The 27,525-nt window shown below is 36.4% G+C and overlaps 1 protein-coding gene across 1 annotated transcript; it reads right to left on the bottom strand.

Moving 5' to 3' along the window:
- Positions 1-10,469: 10,469 nt before the first annotated feature.
- On the bottom strand, positions 10,470-13,513 carry LOC105061516 (acyl transferase 4-like). The gene is made up of 2 exons (XM_019846105.3): positions 13,034-13,513; positions 10,470-11,483 (listed from the first exon to the last, which is right to left on the bottom strand). The coding sequence occupies exons 1-2, from the start codon at positions 13,439-13,441 to the stop codon at positions 10,644-10,646; spliced, it is 1,248 nt and encodes a 415-aa protein (XP_019701664.1). The 5' UTR covers positions 13,442-13,513; the 3' UTR covers positions 10,470-10,643.
- Between the last annotated feature and the right edge of the window lie 14,012 nt (positions 13,514-27,525).

Genomic DNA, 27,525 nt, shown 5'->3' with positions numbered 1-27,525 from the left:
AAATACTTAATTATTTATGATAAAAAATTATTTTTATCATAAATAATTATATTTTAAAAATTTAAAAATAAAAGATAATTGATGACGGAATATATACGTCATAAACAATCAACTATTTATGATGATAAATCGAATTACCGTTATAAAACCATTGATTATTTACGACGTATATCTTTCATCATTAATATTTGAAAAATAAAAAAAATTAAAATTTTAAAAACTAGACTATTAGCGATGGAAAAGAAATTTTCCATTGCTAAAAGCCTTTTTAATGATAAAAATTTTCATCGCTAATAGTTTGAAAATTTTAAAAATTTAATAGTTTACTCTTTTAATCGATGCCATGATATTATCTGGTTGCATATATATGTAAAAAATAAAAATATTAGATATTATCCTTCTTTGTTAGACTTAAGTTAGTAAATTATTGTTACACTAACATCAACATCATAAAAGACCCATATGATTTATTAGAGTAGAGAAAATTATATCGAGCTCCATATTTGTTTGGAATGACAACCACAGTTTTCGAGGTACCACTAATAAAGCTAATAGTGATAAGGTAGACAAAGAGTGCATAAGTTGGTTGAAACTCTCGAATTGAATTGCATAAAGTGGACAACAAATGAACAATAGGGAGGGTTTTATTCCTCTCCCTAATTTGTCATCTGTATATTTACTTTCCATCTATTGTCTAACTGATAGATGAATTCAAATTATTATCTTTCATGTATAGTACATATTAACATGATTTTACCATTATTTATGAGGTCTAATAAGTATATATAAACTCTTATTGTTAATCAATCTTAATACATTTGCTTAGCATCTCACCACCCAAGAAAGGCCCATAATTTAAACCTTGGTGGTGACATCGTTATTGTACTATTTATACCAACAACTTAAATTTATAATAATGACAATAATCAATTAAAAATAAAATATCATTAATCATCTAAAAATCTAATGGCTATTGAAAATTAAGATTATAAAGCTTCGAATAAAAATTATGAGCAATAAATCATATTTTCGACCCCAAAAATTAATATTATATCTATTTATTTATTTATTTGAGATGGAGTGGTCATACTCCATGATCAAACTTAGAACTTCAGCACCAAGAGGAGGTGCCTCGTGGAGAGCACCATTTATGTATCATAATTTATAATTAGTCGGTCTTAGTTATCAAAAAATAAATTCTTTAGGAGTATACTTATGAGCTACTGAGATTGAGAAGAGGACAAGGCGAGCAGGCAGCCTGCTTCTATCAACCAAGCATGTAATTAAGAGGCACGTTATTTGTCATACTCCTGGCCCATTTCAAGTCGGTCTCACCATTCTCCTTTCAAAAAGATTTTTAAATTAGAACTTCATTTCTTTATTTTTAAATTTTTAAAATTTTGAAAATTTTGAAACCAAACAACAACTTTATTTCTTTAATCTAGGTGGATATTAATAATTTATATTAAATTTTTTTAAAAATAAAAAATTTAACACAAATTTTTTAAAAAAATGAGAAATACTTTTTTACTAATTATTAGCAATGGAACACAATTTTCATCGCTAATAAGTATTTAACAATGAAAATTATCGTCGTAAATAACTTTTTAATCAAGAAATTTTTGACAGGAACTATTAGCGACAAAAATTCCATCGTTAAAAATCGATAATTTTTTCATCGTAAATAATATTTTTGGGAAAAAACTTTTTTAGCGAGAATTTTTTTTTAGCGGGAACTATTAGCGACAAAAACTTTCTACATCGCTAATAATTTTATTAGCGATGAAAAAATTTTGTTTCATTATAAATTTATTTTTTGTTTAAATTATTAGCAATAAAAATTTATTATTAGTGACGAAAAATTTTGTCACTAATACCACGCGTCCCGTCACATCCCTTCTAAAACCCATTTTCTTTCGAGTGCCCCCCTCACTCCGGCCCAGCAGCTTCTTTCGTGCTCCCCCTGCGTCCGCGTCTCTCCCTCTCACCTGTCGTCGTCGTTGTTTGTTCTCAAGCCACCATCGAGGTGAGTTTGGTTTTTTTTTTTTTGGAGGGGGTGGTTCGGGCTGGGGACGGGGACAGAGTCGGGGCCGCGGGGCCTGCGGGCCGGATTCGATGGGTCGGGGCCTGGGATGGGGATGGCGGGCCGAGGTCGGGGTCGGGGTTGGGGATGGGGATGGCAGGCCGGGGCCAGGGACAACGAGCATCTCGATCGTGGGGCCTACGAGCCTAGTCCCGCGGGCTGGGGTCGGGGACGGGGATGGCGGGCTGGGTCAGGGGCCGGGGTCGGAGATGGGGATGGGGGCCTGTCGGACCGGGTCGGGTCGGGGATGGGGACGGTGGTCCTGGGCGGCAGGCCGGGGGTCTACGGGGCCTGTCAGGTCAGGTCGGGCTGGGACGGGCAGGGCCGAGTCTGTGCTGGGCTTGATCATTTTCGGGTCGGGCTGGGCCAGGCCGGGTTGGTGCAGGTCGGGCCGAGTCGAGTCGGGCTGGGGTGGGTCGGGTTGGGTCCGGGCCGGGATGGGGTGGGTAGGGTCGGGTAGGGTCCGAGCCGGATCGATTTCGGGTCAGGCCGGGGCCTTCAGGGATCGGTCCGGGGATGGGGCCGGGGTGGTCCGACAGGTCGGGTCGGGTTCGGGTCAGGGCTGGCTGGGTCGGGTCGGGTCTGGGCCGGGTCAGTGGTGGGTCGGGTGGGGTTGGGCTGGGATGGGGCGGGTCGGGCCAGGTAGGGTTCAGGCGGGGTCGATTTTGGGGCCGAGTTGGGCTGGGCCAGACCGGGCTGAAATATTTGATTGATTATTTGATTAATTATAATTATTGCATATTATTTTTTAGTATTACTGTTGAAATTATTTAATTATTTGATTAATTATTTTTTCACTAACACAATGCACATTGCTGTTACTTGTTACAATTTAATTATTTTATGTGTTGTTTTGTATGCTGTTGAAATTATAAATATAAAAAATATTTTTATTTTAGAGAAAACTCTATTGAAATTTCTGATGAAAAAATTTCAATATGAAGTTATTCTTTTTGATAAATTAGAAATTTATCTTCGAATGCATGTTCAAAGATGATACTTAAATTACATTGAGCCGTAGATTCCCGTTCAAGTTTCGATCTTCATCGAGATCGAAACTTGAATATCCCGTATTTAGACTTTTTGAAAAGTAATAATATTATTGTTGTTAATAGTTGATATTTCATTTCATTATGTAGTATTTAGTAGTTATCTGTCCATTATTCTCCGGGTATATGGTGGATAGGGTGCGTAGGCACCATATCTACATCGTATACTTGGAGAACCATGGGGAGATGCTATCAAAATTTTCATAAAAATGAGATAAAATATCTACTAATAACAATAATGAGATTATTATTTTTCTAAAAAGGATAGGACCACATCTGTTAGTAATGATTTGAAATGGATAGGATCATGTATTTTTACTTTATTAAGTTGATGTAACACATTTTCTGTGTTAATGTTCAGTCTGTATGTATTTTTTAATGTGTTATTTTGTATGAAGTGATCTGGATCTGAATCTGGGTCAGAATTTTGGCTGGAATTTGGAATGCGATTCAGTCCGAAATTCAGATTGGGATCTAGAATACCATTGAACTTTTTTTTGGTTGTTAATGATTTTGCGTTTATTATTAGATGAATATCAACAAAAGTTAGATGAATGCTAGAGATATTTTTTTGCCTGAATATCGAAAAGGAGTTCGAGATTTCATTGACTGTGCACGGCATAAGGTTGACAGTGCTAGTCAGATAAAGTATCCATATAAGAGATATGTTAATATGGTATATCATCACATAACACTTGTTGATGAGCATTTGCTATAATATGGTATGGATAAGAAGTATACTTGTTGGATATGACATGGGGAGGATGATCCGAATGAAGTGGTATGCGACAATGACGATACTGAAGATGATAGTGATGCTGATGGACTTGTCGAATATAGTGGTATAGGAGAATTGTTAGATGATTTACATCAAGGTGCTTGTTCAAATGTACACATGAATACTGCTGCATCTAAAAGCAATTCTGATTATGAACATAATATCCGGCTTAAAGTAGAAGAGATTTCTAAATAATTTACAAAGCTTGTAAGGGATGCACGAAAGCTACTCTATCCAAATTGTACAAAGTTTTTCAAGTTAGAGTTTTTGATAAAATTGCTTCATATTAAAACTGTGAACCGATGGAGTCAAAAGTCATTTGATCAAATTTTAACATTGATTAAAGCAGCTCTGCCCGATAGAGAGAGACTTCTGAAATTATATATTTATTTATATCTCAATTATTACAGATATGGCACCAGGAGACAGACGACGACGTTCGCGTTTACAGTCTATCTTGGAGGTTGAGGCACCTTCATGGATCTTCGTTGCCGCACCAGCTTCACTGTCAGAGGATCCTACACTAGCAGGTTCCAGTGAGGCGGGTCCCAGTGAGGCAGTGGGTCCTAGTGAGGTGGGTCTCAGTGAGTGTATTATTATATTTTTAAAATAATAAAATTTGATTATTTTATTTGGATCATACTAATGATTTATTTATTATTGTTTCAGGCCAGTCTTCATTGATAGTGAGGCAAGCGCGAGGTCCATCGAAGAACTTTACTCTAGAGTATTGGAGATGCGAGCATTCGAGACAGCATCTCCAGATCGAGATACTAGCCGACTACATCAGTCCATTAGGAGATGGTGCGAGCCATGACAGACTGAGTTGGGCATCATATGCCGCAGTTATGGCCCCGTGATGCTCTTCGATTGGTGTCACGTTCTACCAGTTCAGAGAGAGATTTTCTACACTCACTTACAAGTAAAATAAATTATATTGTGAATATTTAATTTGCATAGTATTCTTCTAATATTTATTATTGGCAAGGTGTATTTGACATCTTTGATTTTGAGGAGGATCGTGTGAGGTGAGCCGTGGACACTCATTTATCATTGTATTTCAGGGATTATCACCATCACATGCATCAGCATTGGTACCATGTGGTGCAGGATCATGGGGAGGAGGCAGCATGGCAGTAGCCCTGTGACAGCAACACTATGGATGACTGGACTGTCATATGCCAGCATTACGAGGATCCGACATATCAGGTTACACATCTAAACTTCTTCTTTTTTTAGAGTTTAATAATTTAATAATTTATTTTTAAATTAAATTTATTATCCACTAATTTGACTAGTAACTGTACAGAGAAGATGTGCCCAGAGCATCGCGAATCGGACGAGACTGACCATACCGCATTATGGAGGTTCGAGGTTGTTCGCTCGTCACATGGAGCACATGGTAGGTAATTTTAAATTTTTAATTAGTATATAATTTTATAGTTATTTAAAATTTTTTTAATTAATTCTCAAATTATAGAAAGATGTTGGGAGTGACGAGCTTCCTGATAGGATCGATATCTACCAGCGGACCCACTAGCGACGGTCAGGGAAGTGGACGACGGAGAGTCAGGAGCTCTTTGTAAATTTTTTCAATTATTTTTTCATTCGCAGTCTAATTTTTATTATAAAATTAAAATAGCTATAACTTTAATTTTTAGGACCGTATGACAGATATGAGATCCCAACCTACCCCTGAGGGCTTGATCGCACCCACAGATGATGAGATCTGTGATCAGGTGCTTGGTACGAAACTCTGTTATATTAGGAGTTTAGATTGTGGGATCACTGCTCCCTCATTGTCACGCTCATCTAGGGCTGACATTCATTCTGCGTGTGAGGCTCGACTGATGGAGGTGCAGAGCCAGGCTGAGTAGTGAGCTCAGAAGTTGGCAGCACGCGTCAACGAGTATCAGCAGCTCCAGATCCAGATGATGGAGCAGATGGCACAGATGGAGCAGATGATACAACTGATGAGACAGCAACAGATCGATCTGAGTTCTTTCGAGCGCTCTCCTTCCCCGGCTCGTTCTTCAGATACCGACACTTGATGGCTTCTTCATGTATGTTTTTATTTTTATTTGAAACTTCTTATAATTTTAATTTAATATAATAAAATAATAAAATTTATTTATCTATTTATTATGTAAATTTTTTATTTATAAAAAATATTATAGATATAAATTAAAAAAATACATTCATATATTAATTTTTTAAAAAATATGATTAAATTATTAGTGATGAAATTATTTTTGATAAAATATTGATCGTTAAAAATATTTTAGTATGATCATTTAATTTTTTAATAAATATAAAATTATTAAAATTTTAAATATAATTAATAGTGATGAAAAATTATTCATCATAAATAATTATTAGTGATGTAAATTTTTATCAAAAATTATTTTATTTATGATATAAGATTTTCATCACTGATATTATTTAATTTTATTTTTAAAATTTTTTTATTAAATTAATAGCGATGAAAAATTTTTATTGTAAAAAATATTTGTTACAATAAAAATATTTCATCACTAAAAATTTTAAAAATTTTATTTTAAAAATATTTTAATTAAATTAATAGCGATGAAAAAGTCTTCATCGCTATTAATATTTTATTTTTAGCGACGTTATAATTCATTGTAAATATTTTTTTTTATGATTAAAATTTTTGACGAAAATAGTTTAATGACAAAAATTATTCATTGCAAATACCATTTATTAGTGATGAAATATTTTTTTCATCATAAAATATTATCAACGACGTGATTATTTGCGATAAATAATTAGCGACAAACTTTTTCATCACTATTAATATTTTATTTTTAGCGACGTTATAATTCGTTGTAAATATTTTTTTTTTATGATTAAAATTTTTGACGAAAATAGTTTAATGACAAAAATTATTCATCGCAAATACCATTTATTAGTGATGAAATATTTTTTTCATCGTAAAATATTATCAACGACGTGATTATTTGTGATAAATAATTAGCGACAAAAATTTTAGTGCTAATAATTATTACCATCGAAAATGGATTATTAACGACGAAAATTTTTTGTCGTTAATAACCTGCTTTATTGTAGTGATGAGCCGTATACATTAGCAACTCAAATGAAACAAGTAATATATTTGAAGGATCTAAAGTATCGAGGTAATTGGCATGTTGTACAAAAAATAGCACCTAGAGGTGTAGATGATATACCACCTGATTAGAGATGGATGAAAATTCGGATTTATATGAAGAAGAAGCTTTTTAGCAAGAAGAACAAACATTAGCCGAATTTTTTGTTGATCAAGAACTTGTAACGACACCTTTGAATAGGGCTAATCTGCCGTCCAACGAAGTTGAAGCTGATCACGTATTTAATCTTGGTGAATTGGAGGGCGACGATTAGTTAATAAATGATGATGAGATAGAAGACGACACATATATCGATTATTGTGATTCAGAGGAGGATCTACACATCGAGGAAGATACGAATATTGATGAGTAGATCTATATTCTTCATTCAATTTTCTCTTGCAATAATGATATGCGATATAATTGTATTCATTAGGATGTAATTTATTTTTTATTATTATTATTCAATATTATATTTATTTATATGTCAATTATTGTAGATATGGCATCAGGAGACAGACAACGACGTTCGCGTTCATAGTCTAGCTCGGAGGTTGAGATGCCTTCACTGATCTTTGTTGCCGCACCAACTCTATTATCAGAGGGTCCTGCACTGGCAGGTCCCAGTGAGGTGGGTCTCAGTGAGGCGGGTCCGAGTGAGACGGGCTCAATTGATGTTATTATACATTTTATATAATGAAATTTGATTCTTTTATTTGGATAGCTATCATACTAATGATTTATTTATTATTGTTTCAGATCAGTCTTCATCTATAGTGAGGTGAGGATGAGGTCCATCGAAGAATCTCGTTCTAGAGCGTTGGAGATGTGAGCACCCAGGATAGTATCTCCGGATTAAGATATCAGCCGGCTACACTAGACCCATTAGGGGATGGTACGAGCCATGGCAGACTGAGCTGGACATCATATGCCATAGCTATGCCCCCGTGACGCTCTTCGATTGGTGTCACGTTCTACCAGTTTAGAGAGAGATTTTGTACACCCACTTACAGATAAAATAAATTATAGTATGAATATTTAATTTATATAGTATTCTTCTAATATTTGTTATTGGCAGGGTGTATTCGACATCATTGATTTTGAGGAGGATAGTGTGAGGTGAGCCGTGGACACTCATTTATCATTGTATTTCAGGGATTATCGCCATCACAAGCATCAGCATTGGTACCATGTGGTGCAGGATCATGGAGAGGAGGCAGTGCGGCAGTAGTCCTATGACAGCATTACTATGAATGACTGGACTGTCATATAACAGCATTACAAAGATCCGGCATATCAGGTTACACATCCAAAGTTTTTCTTTTTTTAGAGTTTAATGATTGAATCATTTATGCTTAAATTAAATTTGTTATCTACTAATTTAACTGGTAACTGTACAGAGAAGATGTACCCAGAATGCCGCAAATCGGGCGAGACAGACTGTACCGTATTGTAGAGGTTCGAGGTCGTTCGCTCATGGAGTACATGGTAGCTAATTTTTAATTTTTAATTAGTATATAATTCTCTAATTTTTTAAATTTTTTTAATTAATTCTTAAATTGCAAAGAGATGCTGAGAGTGGTAAGCTTCCTGGTAGGATCGATATCTATCAGCGACGGTCAGGGGAGTGGACAACGGAGAGCCAGGAGCTCTTTGTAAATTTTTTTAATTATTTTTTCATTCACAGTCTGATTTTTATTATAAAATTAAAATAGCTATAACTTAATTTTCAGGACCGTATAACAGACATGAGATCCCAGCCTACCCCTTAGGGCTCGACCGCACCCACAGATGATGAGATCTGTGATCAGGTGTTTGGTACGAGATTCTGTTATGTTAGGGGTCTAGAGTATGGGATCACTGCTCCTTCATCCTCATGCTCATCTAGGACTGACATCCATTCTGCATACGAGGCTCGACTGATGGAGGTACAGAGACAGACTGTCGAAGATCGACAACAGGCTGTCGAGGATCGACAGTAGGCTGAGCAGAGAGCTCAGGAGTTGGCTGCATGCATCGATGAGTATTAGCAATTCCAGATCTAAATGATGGAGTGGATGGCGCAGATGGAGTAGATGATATAACTGATGAGGTAGTAATAGGCCGGTCCGAGCTTTTTCGAGTGCTCCCCTTCTCCAGCTCATTCTCCAGGTGTGACACTTGACAGCTTCTTCATGTACTTTTTTATTTTTATTTCAAATATCTTGTAATTTTAATTTAATATAATAAAATAATAAAATTTATTTATTTATTTATTATATAAATTTTTTATTTTAATTTTTTAAATTTATAAAAAATATTATAAAAATAAATTAAAATATATATTCATAAATTATTTTTAAAATATATATGTTTAAATTATTAGCGATAGAATTATTTCTGACGAAATTTTGGTCGTCAAAAATATTTTAGTATGATAATTTAATTTTTTAATAAATATAAAATTATTAAAATTTTATATATAATTAATAGCGATGAAAAGTATTCATCACAAATAATTATTAGTGATGAAAATTTTCGTCAAAAATTATTATATTTATGACATAAGTTTTTCATCGCTAATATTATTAGTTTTTAAAAAATTTGTTATTAAATTAATAGCAACAAAAAATTTTCGTTGCAAAACTTGTTATTTGCGATGTAAATTTTTCGTCGCTAAAAATTTTTAAAAACTTTATTTCAAAAAAAAAATTAATTACATTAATAGCGATGAAAAATTTTTCATCGTTATTAATTTTTTATTTATTAGTGACGTTATAATTCATCGCAAATAATTTTTTGTATGATTAAAATTTTTCATCAAAAATTTTTAACGACAAAAATTATTCGTCGTAAATAAATATTATTAGTGATGAAATATTTTTTCGTCATAAAATATTATCAATGATGTGATTATTTGTGATGAAAAATTAGCGATAAAATTTTCATCGCTAATAATTATTAGTGATGAAAATAGGTTATTAACGATGAATAACTAGAGAATTTGTTAGCGGTGAATAACTAGAGAATAACTGAGGGGCTTGGAGCGGCTCAACAGAAAAGTTTAGATGGTGGTTTAGATTTTGTATTGGCTTTTATATACAGGAGTTTAAAAAATATAAATATAAATATAAATATAAATATAATAGATTCATCTCCATAAATTATTTAAAATTTCATATATTATCATATTTTCTTTCTATTTTTAGCAGACGGGCAATATTATAAAATTAGAATCGTCGAATTTTCATAAGATTTATTCGATAGCTTATAATGCAGGCTATATACAAAATATTATTTTTTTAATTATTTTAATATATATAATATATATAATAAAATAGATTAATAAAAAACATCTCATCCCATACAGTGGTTATGAGCTAGTTCTATTTAATTCCACGGCTTAAAATGGCAGTTGCGTTACGGCTAAAATAATATTTAATTATGTACTCAAATATATGGCTTACAATTTTATAATACTATTAAAACAGAGGCTCCACTTAAGCAGAGCTCTCATTCGCATACAAATACTATTTTGATTCCACATCTCACGCTTACAAATACACTTACAATTACGTCTTTCTTGATGGTATGCACCTGACTCGTTGCTGATCGTTGTTATTCAAACATTAGAAGGTTTTCATCTCATCTTGGAAGGCTTCCAAGTGCTCCTTCTCGACGCACTGCGTCATCAACCGAGCACCTTTGTTGGGCTTTGGTGGTGCTCCAATGATGGCCACCGCCATGAACGCATAGTAAGCAAAAGGTATGACATGGATGGGCATACCCCAGCCATAGTCGACCTCAAGGAAGCCCAGCCGGGTCCAGTCCGAGACAAACAACGAGTTGTATGTGAAGGAGAGCTCATAAGGATCCTCTTTGAAGTCCCCGACTACCCACTTGGCGACGTAGGCAGGCAGCCTAGCCTTAGCAGCCCTGATCATCTTCACGACTTCGACAAGCTCTGCCGATGCAACTTTACCGCTGGGGGCGGTGACGGTCACTGGATGGAAGCAGTTGCCATAATAGCCAACACCTTCTGCAGGCAATACTTGGTGCAACAAGTGGCGAATGCTGGCGAAGAAGCAGACATGGACGTCGATGTCTGGGTCCAAATTGATAGCCCGGGTGCGAGCCTGCCAGGTCTTGGCAATGGAGACATCGAAGGCGGAGCATCGTTGGCCGGTCTGATCGAAGTACTCAGCTTTGACCCGGTTGATGCGGTCCAGGGAGATGTCCATCGTGGAGTACAGGAGCTTGAGGGAAGGGAAGACTGGTGGGGGTCCAGAAGGGAGCTTGGGTGGGTTGGGGATGAGTTCCCGGGACCAGACCGGGTCGACGGTGGGCTTGGCGAGGTTGCGAGCAAATTCTCCGATGGCATCGACGAACTGTGCTGAACCGAGGCCGTCAGCGATGGTGTGGACAGAGATGAGGCCAACCACGAACCCGCCACAGGTGAATTCTGTAACCTGAGATTGAGACTTGGAGTTATGAGTTCGGAGGTATCAGATTGTTTGCATGACTCGATGTAGAAATACTTCTGTTGGCTCAGAACACAAAGATTTGGAACAAGATTTGATCCATTTACTAAGTGAGTTTGGGTTGATATCTTGCATCTAATTGTTTTGGAGATTAGTCTAGGTTTAGGATCCAAAAGCAACAAGATGATCCATCTGTCCTGCTGTTTCTTTTTGCTCCACATGTCAATTGCTATTGTCTATTATTCATTCATGATTGGGACAATACGAATGGCACTGTGAAAATAAAATAACACTGTGAAAATAAAGTAAAAAGGACAGAAGGGCTGCTGTACTCATTTGCTTTCACTTTAGCAGTAGAATAGACATTTCAACAGTTGTATATCATATCCATGTGATTTTCAACATGTTAGCATGTGACGGATGCATGGCTCAGTGGGTCACTTTTCTGGGGACCCTAAAAAGGATTACGTGCTTTAGGATGACGCTGCCCTCCGATTCAACATGCATCAGATATGTATATATTATCCAAATCCCTACCTAATATTTCCTTGTCTTGCCCTCGTGCAATGTTTTTTTTTTTTTTTTAAAGATACTGGTCCAAGTCCGGAGGCCGACAATAGGCATGATCAGGCAGAAAATGCCCTTGCAACCGCTGAGCTCAAAGTTAAAATAACAATTGAACTTGTGGTCATTCTAATGCTGTCGGAAAGGTTAGAGGTTAGACCCTTGTAATCTACGATCCTGTTTTTAATACAATGGTAATCTTTGGATAACTTTGTCTAAAATTATCTTCAAAGTCGCTCTACAAGTACCTAGAAAATAATGCATTTGGGGCCACAAGCACGTAGAAATTAAAATATCCTCAAAGTCAGTTCACAAGCACCTTGTAATTAATGAACAAGCAGCCATGCACGTAGGCCCACATGCTATTTATCCAAGCATGGGCCACGTAGTCAACAGTCTTTATTGGTGTTGGTTGTGTGTGAGTGTCATCAGAATACTTTCGTATTCTAAATATTGTGAAAGCCTGCAGCTTTATAGCCGTGTACACCGTTGGCCAATTTTGTCACCATAGCTATGGATATTTATTTGATAGAATATGTCCCTTTTGAAAAGTACTCCGTAATAGCTTCTTATCAACTTCTGTGCAGTTAAGTTGACAAATGGCATGTGAATCTCCTAGGAAAAAAAGTGACATTGATGACTTTTGTGCCTTCTATTGTGCTATTCAGCATGGTGAAGAGAACTGTGCCTTTTATTGTGCCATTCAGCATAGTGAAGAGAACAATGACACGCTACGCATCAGCTGTTTTATTTTTCTGGAGTGAGATGCTTGTTATTCTCAAGCATTTCTCAGTTAAGTTGGCTAGTGGTGATTAGCGCGTTGCCTGATCATGCGACTGAGATGATACATTTGACGATCCGCTGGTGTACCGTTAACCAAGTTTTGCGAGTACTTTAGACCCCATTTTACAACAAAAGCAACCTAAACAATTTTCAATGGAGCATACCATATTATGAGGGTTATGATGTTATACCTGCATCATGACTGGTAGATCAAGAGGGTCTAACTCCAGGCTAGGCTCGGGGAGGAGCTTATCATTCGAGATCATGAGGGGGTGGTCGAGGTATTTGACATCTTCAAGGCTACAATTTGCTGTGGCCTCGACAAACCAAGCGCCCTCGCCGGTGCAAGCGATGCGAACATCGCCATGTTCTGAGTTGATGAACCTTCCGGCGAAAGGATAGTACTTGACTAGTGCCTTGGATAGTGCTGCCTTTATGACCTTGGCTGGCTCCTGCCCGTGCTTGAACACATGCAGCGACCGCACCATGTGCCTCAGTCCAGGCACACGGTCGATGATCGAGAGATAGAGCGTATCCGATGGTGTTGGCTCGCATGGGCCGACGAGGGACAGGGCAGTTCTGGTCACTGAGAACGCCATTGTCACAAGAACTTCAGGAAAGTATGCAATGTGGTTTATGGCGAGAAGCCTTTCAATGCAAGAACTATAGGAGAGGATGCAATGTTGTTGATGGCTCAAAAAACTTTCAGGTCTATATATAGATGGAAGCAAAGCAAGTTATCCCTAGCATGTTGCTCGCAATTCTGATGTTTTGAATTTTCTATTCATGTAGTAGGTAGTGCTTCAGATGAGCTACTTGTCACCGAACAGGTAAAACATAATAATCGGCGCTGTGGCCAGTTGACATGTGTGATCGTTTCTGTAGGCCCCATGAGTTAGGGTCTTCAGTTTAAATCTAAGCACAAGTATTTGGATGTCAAAAAACAAAAAAAAGAAAAAAAAGAAAACCAAGCACAAGTACCAATTCTTACGAAGTATACAGTGTAGCATATGAAATTAAGCAAGTTCCAACCGCGGTGGACTTTTCCAACTTTGTTAGTTGTGGGAAGCGAGTGTTGGATGACCATATCCATTGCCACCAGTTATGTTCACAAATCCACCAAGTTAAATTTTACAAGGTCTTAGTTTGAGAATCGATCCCTGCAGTGCCGCTACGCGCACGGCACCGGAGGATTCACGGCCATCAAAAAACATACACGGCTAGCGAACAATATATGGGTCGTATGATACACACCGTATATGTTATTTGATGGCCGTCCATTCTATAACGGCGGCCATCCAAGAGTGTATCATGCTCTACGGTGCCGTGTGTGCACCGCAGAGGCTCCGTGGGGATGACGTTTACACTGGTATTTGAAAATTTTCATTCCCTTGGAAGCTGCTGCGTGTCTATACTAACGGACAGCAGAATAACTGTTAGCGTGGGTTTGAAATATAGACCAAAGTCTTATTTTGTATGGCGTGGGTTTAGTTGGATCCATACGTGAAAACCGGAAATCCAAAATAATTATATACATGCATGCATCCATCCAAGCTCGCGCCCACACATATGTATACATATATATATACATGTATATATATACCTATACATATACATACATACATATATATATATATATATATATATATATATATATATATATATATATATATATATATATATATATATATATACACCTATATATATGTATACATATATATATATATATATATATATATATATATATATATATATATATATATATATAATATATATATATATATATGTATACATATATATATATATATGTATACATATATATATATATATATATGTATACATATATATATATATATATATATATGTATACATATATATATATATATGTATACATATATATATATATATATGTATACATATATATATATATATGTATACATATATATATATATATATGTATACATATATATATATATATGTATACATATATATATATATATATGTATACATATATATATATATGTATACATATATATATATATATATGTATACATATATATACATATATATATGTATACATATATATATGTATATATATATATACATATATATATGTATACATACATATATATATATATATGTATATATATATATATATGTATATATATATATATATATATATATATATATACATACATATATATATATATATATATATATATATATATACACACACACGCGCGCGCACACACACACATACGCGCGCGCGCATATATATATATATATGTATATATATATATATATATATATATATATATATATATATATATATATAAAATCTTTTATAAAATCGAAATATATATATATATAATCTTTTATAAAATCAAAATATTTCTCCCTCTCCGTTCATTCTCTCCCGTTCCCATCCCCCAACCCCTCTCTCTGATGTCCTCACCTCCCCAACCCCCTCTTCGGCCCTACCGGCCCTATCCCCGCACCGGCCCAACCCCGAGCCGACCTCACCGGCCCCTGCCCCACCACCCCCACAGCCCGTGGCCTCGCCTCGCCCTTGCCCCGCCACCCCCCGTGGCTCCACCCCAGCCCCATCTCCCCTACGGCCTTGTCGCCCCCAGCCCGCGGCCTAACTCTACCGGCCCTCGAGCTCCCACCCCAGCCCTACGGCCCCCGCCCCGGCCCCACGACCCCAGCCTCAGCCCCGCCGGCCCCAGCCTGCAGCTTTGAGCCAGCCATCTCGGCCCTACCCCGCTACCCCTGCCCTGCGATCCGTCCCCACGTCAGCACTATAGGTATTAGCAATGGCATTAGCGATGGCTAATATTATTTACTATTAGTAACGGCATTAGTGACGGCTAGAGTGCTGTCACTAAAAGTTAATTAAATATTAATTTAATTAATTAGTTAAATAAATAAATAATTAGATACATGGGACTTGGATCTGAGTATGCAGAGTGCTCGGATTGAGGAAAAGTGCCAGGCTGCATTGCAAATATGGGATTTGAGCATGTCCTGCGTGTTTGAGCCTCGGATCACAACTGGCGTCCAAGGCATCTAGCCCTCACACGCCCAATGCACTTGGACCGATGGAAGGTACCAGATAGCATTAATTATGTATTAATTTTAATAAAATTTGCATTGCATGGAGTGATAGACCCATCAGTTGATTAATGTACATATTGTAATGTATCTATACATTTATTTATTTTTGTACGGATGGAAGAATTTTGTACATTGGTCAATTAATTTTTCATTATAGATAGTTTGAAAAATACAAGTAATTCTATAGGTCATTACAATAATCAAACGGTATACTGAAAGTTCGAAAGAAATTTTGGACAGTATTTTTTTTCTGTTCTCCCTACATGGAAGAACTAAGAAAAAATATTGTCGAAATTTTTTTCAGCTCCTATTGCGTATCGATTATTTGATTACTATAATGGACCTATAGACTTAATATATTTTTTGAAAAGATTAGGATCTATCTTTATCTATTAGTTGATGATAGGATGCATTTACTATATAAGCTATTTTGAATAATAAAATAGTATTTAGCAATTATTTTGTATTTATATATATGTAGAATTCTTAGATAGTCTGCCATGGACTGTAGTTGGATGGACCGTCGAGTAGTCGATGAAAAAATTCTTACTGAATACAGAGAGGGTGTAGAGTACTGCAATTTATTTTTGAGAACATGGCACTCTTACATCAAAGACGGGCTCGTTGCCCTTGTAATAGATATGGCAATAGAGAAATATTTGATAGGGATACAATTACTATTCATTTATATAAGAGTGGATTTATACCCAACTATGAGCATTGATATCTGCATGGAGAGACGTGAAAGAAAGTTGCAAGTGTTAGAACCGAGCAGGACATAGACACAGATAGAATGGCGGACATAGTTTTGGATGTGACTGGTCTTGAATTTAACTGAAATATGAAGGACGATCCAGAAGCTGGCAGCGACGATTTCTACCATATGCTAAAAGATGCTGTTGAACTACTATGGTTGGGATGTGAAACACACACTATACTATCAACTATGTTAGAGTTGTCGAACTTAAAGATCAAGTTTAATATGATAGTCTTATGATAGGATGGTAGCAATAATAAAGAAAATACTACTGAAGGATGAGAAGCTTATTAGGGGCTTCTATTCTTCAAAAAAAATGATGAAAGAGTTAGGCATGGGATCTGAAAAGATAGATGCATGCCGTAATGGTTGCATACTTTTCTATAAGGTGGACCAACAGAAAAGTTTATGTGACGTATGTGGTACAAGCCGATTTAAGTTGAGGTAAGAAGATAAAAATCACAAGGACATACAATACAAAGTTTTTCGATACCTTCCCCTCACTTCTAGATTTCAGAGGCTCTATTTGGCCAAGAGTACTGTCTAGCAGATGAGATAGCATAAAGAAGGACCACGCAAGCATCTCGATATGATGTGTCATCTGTCAGACAGTCAGGTATGGAAGTAATTTGATGCTTGCCACTCTTTATTTTCTCAAGAATCACATAATATCTGATCGAGTCTATCTACAGATGGTTTACACCATTCGGTCATGCAGCGTCCTCTATTCATGTGGGTCAATCTTTATCACTCCATATAATCTACCACTTGGGATTTGTATGAAAGAACATAACATCTTTCTTATATTAGACATTCTTGGACCACGACATCCTGGTCGAAGCATTGATGTATATCTAAGGCCTCTTGTTGATGAGCTAAAATTATTATGGTCCGATAGCATTTATACTTTTGATGCATCGAAGAAGCAGAATTTTGTAATGAATGCTACGTTGATATGGACCATTAGTATTTTTCTGCTTATGGGATGCTGTCACGATGGAGCATTCATGGGAAGCTAGCATGTCCTTATTGCATGGAGAATATAAAATTATTTCAGCTTGAGTATGGTCGTAAGCCCTACTGGTTCGATTGTCATCGTCAATTTCTCCCTGAGCATCATCCTTTTTGAAAGTAGTGGGACAGTTTTAGGAGGAATAAGATAAAGAAGAACCATGCGCCCTAGTGCCTCAGTGGTATGGAAGTATTTCAGAGGATATCCCAATTAGATGAAGTTTCGTTTGGCATTGAATTTGATAAGTAGAAGCCTCAAGATTCGATACAACTCATAACTGGGTGAAATGAAGCATCTTCTGAGTATTGCCCTATTGGTTCACTAATTTGATCTGTCATAATCTTGACGTCATGCATATCGAGAAGAATATATTTGATAATATTTTCTACTTTGTTATAGATGTTAAGGGCAAGATGAATGATAATCTCAAGGCTCGAGCAGATATGAAGAACATATGCAAGCATCATCTATTAGAACTGGTTGAGGTGTTGAAAAATTTCTGAAGCCGAAAGCATCTTATACCTTAACAAGGGAGCAGATGAAAGATGTTTGCGAATGGTGTAAGAGCCTTAAATTTTTAGATGGTTATGCAAGTAATCTAGCTCGGTGTGTCAATGTCAAAGATTTCAAATTTCATGGGCTAAAGAGCCATGACTGTCATATATTCATGCAACGATTACTTCCATTGGCTTGACATGATCTCATTCCCAACTCCATATAGAGTTTTTTGATCGAGCTTAGCCTTCTATTCAGAGACATTTGTACTACCAAACTATCCATCGATCATATCTCCAGTCTTAAGGCTGGCAGTGTAGAGACCATATGCAAGTTGGAGAAGATATTTTCTCTTCACTTTTTTGACTCTATAGAGCACCTCATGATTTATCTGGTGTATGAAGCTAGGATGGGGGGTCCAGTGCAGTACAAGTGGATGTATCTATTAAAAGATACATGCACAGTCTAAAAAAGAAAGTAAAAAATAAGGCCCGAGTCAAAGGTTCTATTATGGAGGCTTATATAATAGAAGAGATTTTAAATTTCAGCTGACACTACTTTAATCCCAGTGTGCAGATCATGCTGACTCAAGTGGGCTGAAATGATGATGGTGGTGTTGAGGGATCAGAGTGAAAGATCTCAATATTTGCCTATCTCGCTCGAGAATTTAGGCTCAAGGTTTGTCAGATTTTCTTCGATATTGAGCTTCGACAGGCAGAAACATATATTTTGCTAAACTGCACGGAAGTCAATCTATATGTCCTGTAAGTATCCATCACAATTCTAACTCTTTAATCACTTATTTCAGTATACTTATCTTATGCATATTTAGACAATATGATGAGATACTGAAAGGAGAAAATCCGAGCATAAGTGATGAAGAAATATCAACACAGCACTCGAAGAACTTTGCATGTCGGTTCCATTAATTGGTAAATATCCATTATCATTTTATATATTTTAATTTCTTCAATTTATTCTTTTTATAATATGCAAGTCATTCAAGGGAGTGAGTCCATACCAATAAAGCTGAGACCATTAGATTATGGGCTTGAAAAATACGTGACATGCTATAATGACTGTAACGTAAATGGTTTTAAATTTCACACACAGTAATATAAAAATTATAAAAGTATAATGAACAGTGGTTTGTATATAAAAGACAGCAGGTGGAAAGATAAAACAAAGAGTGACTACTATGAAATCTTTGAAGAAGTGATTAAGATGAGCTACATTGGAGGTAATAGTGTCATTCTATTTAAGTGTCAATGATTTGATACCAACAATGGTATGAAGGTTGATCCACAGAATGGGCTTATTAAAATCAAATATGGATCAAAAGCTTATATCAACGAGCCATTTGTACTAGTTGCACAAGCTGCTCAAGTGTATTATACTCCTTTTTCATCAAGAAAAAGAGAAAAGAAAGATTGATGGGCTGTATGCAAAATTAAGTTTCGAGCCGTTCATTGCACGTTCGAAGAAGAAGGGCCCCAATTACTAGAATGCTTTTGAGAGGATGAGACAGTAGGAGTTCATCAATCATTTGATGATGTGAAATTGGATGCTTCAAGAATTCTCCTACGTGAAGATGGCCAACCAAAGGAGGTAGATCCAATTGAGATTGTTTTAGAGGACAATCTTCCTCAAAAAAGGAAAGAAGAGGAAGAGATGGAAGAAGAGGAAGAGATGGAAGAAGGATACCAAACATCTGAAGAGGTCAATGAGTAGTGCTAAGTATATAATTCTTGGATCATTTTAATTACTTATTTTACATCATTTTAAATCTTGCATTGCCATCCATAATTGTATAATTAATTTGATGAATCTATTTATTTATTTTTTAGAGAGCATACATCATGTCTTTCAGAGGTCGGAGCTGCACCAGCCGAGGATAGAGCTCTCAAGGAGAGAGTGATCATGCAGCCAGCTCGCATGGTTCTGCACCTCTCTCACCAGACGGTAAGCTCTAATACTTAATTTATATATTTTTATTTATGTTATTTTATCATTTGTTAACTAATATAACATTCTTTGTATTAGATATTTTGCGCTTAGGTTTGGAGGATAGGGGATCACCAGTGATCCCACAGTCGCATGCAGTAGTGACCGCTGGCTCTTAGACATAGTGCCATGGTTGAGGATCCATCCGACTCACGATACCTCTGACTTGATCGAAGGATCGAGAGATCATCCATATCTAGAGCTGCTCGTAAGTACTACATGCTCAATTAATATATTTAGAATTTAGTAATTTTAGAGTTAACATTTATTTTTTGAAATCAATTTTATAGCACATTCAGAGAGCCTTTTACATCTCATATCATTATCAGAATTATACATCGATTGATGTCGGGATCGATGAATGAGTTCTCGAGTTGGCCATCGGGAGCTCATGATGTAGCCAGGGAGATGTTTCTAGTGAGTCAAAAGTAGTTTAATTTTTAATTTTTGATACATTAGTATTTTAATGATATATTAATACATGCTTGCTTCTATTTTACAGGAGTACTATCGATTCGAGACTCTCCAAGATGAGGAGGTTGGCCACCGGACCTTCGAGGAGGTGGCCACATGGAGGTTCCGAGATGGCCTCTACAGCCTCAGACAGTTCACCATCCAGTATTTTGATTTTCAGTCACCATCGAACTGAAGGTCCTTCACGGATCATTGGATGTGGATGGACATATGGCAATCCTTCTACGATCAGTGGAGTAGCGAGGGGTATTTTGGTAAATGGCAGAGGGCTCAATATAACCGGACCACTCAGCAAGATCCGATCAAGTATACAGACGGCTCGATCGATACACATATTGTAGCCGACAGACTAATAAGAAATCTATACCAAAACTCTTTATTAGAACTGTAAAAATTCTTATATTTATATTTTAATTAATTTAATTTAATTATTTACTTATTATAGATATAGCAGCTGGGTCGTCCACCAGACCAGCTACAGTTGTAGGAGGCTACACACCAGTCTAGGAGGATTGGTGACTATTTGATTCTACATCGTGATAGATTGTGGTAAGAACTTTAAATTTTATTTACTAATTAAGTTGTTATAGGATCTAATTTTTATATTAGAATTAATGTATTTCTGAACTGTGCAGATGCGTTATGCGAAGTACATTGCTTAGAGCTACAGTGATGATCCATTTTTTCCATCCACCTTAACCTTGAGGGATGGCTCAGCGCCATCGGGGGGGTGAGCAGGAGCCGAGTCATAGGATTTGACTATAGCTTCGACTCTCCATCGGCTCGATATCATTTGACGTCCTCATAGGCCTCGATGTCTAAGATCTGGAGCGATGTGCATATGGAGGAAGTCATGCAAAGACTTTTGAGCCAACGATCTCAGAGCCTTCTGGATGCCATTTGCGATACGATCGTGGAGCTTCTCCAGGACCTACAGCTGTGTGACTAGTTGGATTTGTCATTTCAGCCATCACATCAGGTAATTATATTACTAAATTTTTTTACTTATTTTAAGTTTTTATATTTAGAAGCTCATATATTTAAGTTTGAGTCCGAGAAGGAGAACTAGGGGCTAAAATCTCAATTTAACCATTTAATCAATGGGTCGAAGGTATCTATAGCTCCATATCATCGAATAGAATATATAGAAATAATCTATTCAAGAATCAAAGGAGTGTATCAAAAGATATACCTCCATATTGAAAGATATATCTCCATATCAAAATTTACTAATAGTATTTTATTTTTTTTCTTATAGGATGTTGGGACATCCAACTCTCATCCACCAGCTGCTGGAGAGAAGCAGGAGGAGGAGGCAGATGACGATGAGGATCGGACCTAATTTTTTTTTGATGTATTATATTTTTTTGATACTAATTATAAAAAAATTATATAATTTATATTTTTAATATAATATAATTAATTTTTAATTTTTATTATCATATTATCTTTGAATTTTAATTATAACAGGTATTAGGAACTATAATTTATTGTAATTAATTAAAACAAGTTTTTAAAAAATATTTTTTATTAATTTTTAAAAAAAATAAAATTAATTATTAACGATATTATTAGCAATGAAAAATATTATCATTAATATTTATTAGCAATGACAGTAGCGATGATACCCCCATCTCTAATATTTTTTTTTAAAAAATTATTTAAATTAAAAATTATAAAAAATTAGAGATGATATTAGCGATGGTATTTTTTGTCGCTAATAATTATTAGTGATGGTATTATTCACAAAAATACAGTCACTAATATTTTTTAAAAATTTAATTTAAAAATTTAAAAATAATTAGCGATGGACTTATTGCATCGCTAATACCATCGCTAATAGTCATATTACCGATAGCAGTATTTACCATCGCTAATAAGGATATTTAGCAATAAGATTTTTTTAGATTGACTGTTACAATGAAATTAGCAATAGCGATGTTATTAGCGATGGCAGCTAGACTATTAACGACGGCACATAACCATCCCTAATAGTCTGGATTCTTGTAGTGTCTTTTCCATTCTTTCTTTACCATCAGGAGGCATCCCTATGCCAAGAATTGATGGTACATCTCTTCTCAAAGGAAGATTTTTCCTCTCATAAAGGATGCTCTTTCCTCCATTCATGGGTGGAAGGAGCAGTGTTTGTTTGTTTCCGATTCTTCTATAGATAATTGGAATTTGCCAATGTGGGGTCGGTCAGAGGTTTCAGCACTTCAGATCCTGAAACTAGGGGCCGAAGAAGAGTGTTGTTTTAAGATTCTTAGAGATTTCAAAGCTCCCTTCATCGATGAATTATTGTCCGATGAAGCCCTTTATAATGCGGAACTCAGTCAGGCCAATCGTAGGGGTGAGTAGCATAGTCATCCATCTTTCTTATTTCTTTCTTTTTCCATTTCTGATCGAGTTTTGTTGATTGTAGAGATGAGGCTTGAGGATCTTGCCAAAATGAAGTGGAACCTTTCGAAGAAGAGAAAGGCTCTGGTGTCAGAGGGCACTCCTAAGAAACCAATGGTCCACCGTCAAGAGGCTATGGATGAGCGGGCCCCAACGGTCGAGGCCACTATCATGCTAGCGACTGCTGCCCCCTCCGAGTCCATCCCCATTGACTACGGCCCCCATCTTTAATTATTACTTAGGCGCAAGTGTCTCTGCGACCCATTGCTCCTGCACCGACTCCTACTGCGTCACCTAGCGGAGGTGGGGTTCGACCATCTGCAGTTGCAGGCCCAAGCAGATTGCCTCCCCAGACAACCAGATCGATCCAGATGCTTGCCTTCTTTCCATCTTTGAGGATGTGACTTTTGATGACTGAAAGGTCGTCAGAGAGCTGATAGAGAGAATAATGCTCCCAGTGGAGTTAAGGAAAATCAGTGGCATGAACTTTGATGACCTATAACAATACTCTACGACTACTATGCATCAGGTACTTCCCTTGCTCTATTTTCTCCTCTTAATCTCTTTTCCTAACATGGCTTCCATATAGATGCTTCATTTCTTAGTCGTTCTATTGAACCACACGTGCAAAGAAGAGATGATGAGGAATCTTTGCCTGAAGGCAGAGCTGATGCCATGAAGGTGCACGCGCAAGCCGAGGTGGCCAAAGGGAGGTTAATATTTTGAAGGAGTCTTTGAATAAAGTCACTACTGATCTTGCCCGAAAGAGAGAGGAGCTACAGGAGGCCACCACCGGTATCGCGGAGGTCGAGAAGAAAGTCGAGGATTGGAACATTGAGGCCAAGCAGGAGGCCGAAGGAAGGATTGCCAAGGCCTGTCGATCAGCCATGGAGGCTTTCAAAATTTCAACAGACTTTGAGTGGGAGAAAGCTCAGGCAGATGACAGCTTTAAGGTGTCAGAGGCATATCATGATGCCATAGTCGCATTCAGTTAGGAGTTCTTCAATGTGGGGCATGAGACCGGATTTGAAGATTGCTACCGCCAAGTTGTCACTCGAATCCCTGAGGCCGACCTCTCCTTCTTGGATGAGGATGAGGTAGAACAGGAAGCTGGAGGAACGCCTGCCACCGATATGTCAGTTAGCTCCAAGGACAACTCCTCCAACTGAAGTGCCTTCGGGCCTATCGGGGACTGTACCAAGCTCTTCCGATCTTCAAGGCAAGGTAAAAGGATAAGGCATCTTGTACTTTTTATTTTCTTTCTCTTCTATAGAAAAGTCTTTATTAGTGAAATGATGTTTTGTCCCTTTTTAAATTTACGCCATCCTTCTTTTGTTTGTTCAGTCATGTCAGCATGTCCTCGGTGGTTATGTTCCTTCAATTTTTGTCATTGAGTCCTTACTGATGGCTTCTACTATAAGGATTAGGTCTCGCATAAGTAACCTAGAGAAGAGGGTTAAGGAATTGAACAAAAAAGTTGCTGTTTGGAAGAAGGAGCTATCGAAGATCAAGAAGGATTTTGATGAGGCTTCAGCAAAAATCGATCGATTGAGGTCATCCATTTGTTAGAATAGCAAGGCACATTTCATGGAGAAGGCTTAGCTGGCAATTGAATTTGCAAAGCTGTCTAGACTTGCTGAGAAACCCACTTGGGATGCTGCTGCCAAATAGCACCACCTCCGTAGTTTGCTCCACTGGGCTCAGGGATGGATTTTAGAGCTGGAGTCGTCAGAGGCTGCTGCTAAAGAAGCTAGAGGATGCTTCACCGATCATGTGGCATGGCTCCAAAAAGATCTTTGTGTCGTTCGAGGAAAAATTTTCAGGCTTGAGCATTTGGGGAATGTGGTTACTGAATATCGATCGAGGAAAAGTCGGCCAACAGTTACAAGATCCCAGAGCTTGGTCAGATAAGGACTAGTCGACCCCACATCTCTGGATAAAATGGTCTGATGTATGTTCAATGCGGGTTACACAGCTGACTTTTGGATGTGCAGGAATTGGATCAGAGTAGTGTTTCCAGGGTTAGATCTTTCCAGCTTCTCATCTAAAGGCAACACTAAGTCTTCTACCCCCCGATGCAAGTCTCATGGGGTGGAGATTCACGAGCTCGGTCCTGATGGTATGGAGATCCATGAGATAGTTCTCGATAAAGCTTCAAAGGCTAGGACTAGCCATGACCTCATGTAACAATTTCTTTTATTGTCTATTATGGGTGACGACGTTCCTGCAATTGTAAAAAATTTGTAAATACAATAAAAATTTCTTATTTCGCATTCTCCTTTGCTCTATGATGCTATCTGCTGTCATCGCTAGACTACTTCATATCGAATTTCTAATGAAAAATCTTCGATGCTTGTCACATTAATTGCTCTCTGCATTAATTATGAATGGTGCTTCCTAAATTTTGACGTATTTAAGATGGGCGTGACATGATTGGGCAATGGTTCTAGGAAATAACGGTCACTATTTTCTTTGATAGAGTAAATTTTGGGAGACCACTTGGAGCCTATGGGGATGCACCGTGTGGCGGTATACCGATCTACGAAGCATCGCCTAAGTTAGTTTCTGAGGTTAAGAAGATATGCCATTTATGGCTTGGGGAACAACTGTGCCATCAAAGCCAGAGATTGGTGAGCAGTGGAGGCGCTTGCACCTAAAAAGTGGGGCTAATGGCTAGCAAGAACTTCACCTTCCACTCTTCTCCTCGTAGTACCTGCAAAAACTCCCTGTTGCTGCAAGGCTCTGGAGGATAGATAGTGAGGTCTATCTCGAACCAAGCTGGAGTGCTGCTAAGGATCAAGTCGATATAGATCACGAGTAAACCTACAAAAGAAGTCATGAAACCAATGGGGTATCCTCCAGTTTAGGATCCTTCGATGCTTAAGTCAGCTAGGGCCTTGAAAATGGGTAGTAAAAAATGAAAAAATAGAAAGTAAGAAATAGGAGTTTGAGGTGGAAAGAATTCTGATTCCCTTCAGTGGGGGAAGTTTAGTAGAGTTTGGGCTCTGTATCTTTTCACTTACCTTCCGAAGAGTACCTCACCGCTCTTTATATTTTGTTAAGAGAGTTTTCACTAAAATTATTTTTTCTATTTGTACAAAGATTCAGAGGTACCCATCAAAGGCACAACAGATGAGGAGAGAGCTGATGGATGCTCTAGCATTGATCAAAGAGAACTTCGCTAGGCTAATTCAGACTTTCACTATAGCGAGGGATGTTTGAGGTAATCATTTGGAGACATTAGACCACCTTCTCCTTCCAGTCAGTCTAGACCTACATCTTAGGATTATTTTGATCTATACTTACTTAGGATACTAGGATTCTTTTTATAGAGCTTAAGTGAACGTAGCAATCCATTTTTGTAATCTATATAGGAATTAGCACTCATGCATTTTGTATGTCTTCATGTTTTCATCATGTTCTATAATCATATTTTGCAAATCAATGAAATGTGACTTTTTATGAAAATACAATATGCTTGATATTTATAGTTGTTTGATTGAATATATGTTTTATATATAAAATAAAAGGAGAGAACTGATTGCTTACTTAAGTTAAATGATTGTGCTTATTTGCTTAATTGAATATTTACCTTGTTCATGAAACTAAGGGGAAGAAAAATATATTCTTACAAAGCTTATTTTTAAAATGAATATGCATGTTTTGAAAGAAAAAGGGGGAGAATTTAAAAAAATATTTTTTTTTAGAATTTACTATGTAAAAAAAAGGGGGAGAAAATATTATTTGAATGTTGTAAGAGAATCATTTTTGAACTCAAAAAAGAGAATTTATTGATAAACTTTTGTATTTTTCTTATCTCGACTTAGCCATATAAATTTATTTGAGTATTTTTGTTATTATGTTCATGTGATTTATTTTGGATGAATTATTTTTGAACATAAAAAGAGAACTATTCATATTTTATATGTTTTGATAATATCATTAGTTTTAGAAAATTAATTGGTATCAAAAAATTATGTTTGATTTGAAAAAAAATTATTAGTGAACATTGATACTTTGCTCCGATTGACTGATATCAAAAAATAGATTTGAAAAATACTGTTCTTGAATTTTTTGAAGTTGATATCATCAACTTCAAAAAATATTTTAAAAAAGCTATCATTTATCTCTAAAGTTAAATATTTAAAAAAAATTTAATTTTATTTAATTGATATTAGATAATTTACTATTTGTCTTGTATTTCATTAATCTACTACTTGGCAAAAAGAGAAGAGTGTTCATGTCTTGAATTTGATTGTATAAAGCTATATTCTTGATAAGACATCATTTGAGATAAATCTAAAAAATTAATACTTTTTCTAAACTTAATTGCTTCATACTTCTTATGAAAATAATGAGATGATTTTTTTTGAAGAATAACTGAAAATCTCTTAATTAGAATGATTTGCTGATATCAAAATTAATTG

Source organism: Elaeis guineensis, chromosome 1 (assembly GCF_000442705.2).
Source record: "Elaeis guineensis isolate ETL-2024a chromosome 1, EG11, whole genome shotgun sequence".
Classification (NCBI taxonomy): domain Eukaryota; kingdom Viridiplantae; phylum Streptophyta; class Magnoliopsida; order Arecales; family Arecaceae; genus Elaeis; species Elaeis guineensis.
Note: the sequence above shows the minus strand (reverse complement) of the source record. Positions and strands in the feature narration are given on the sequence as shown.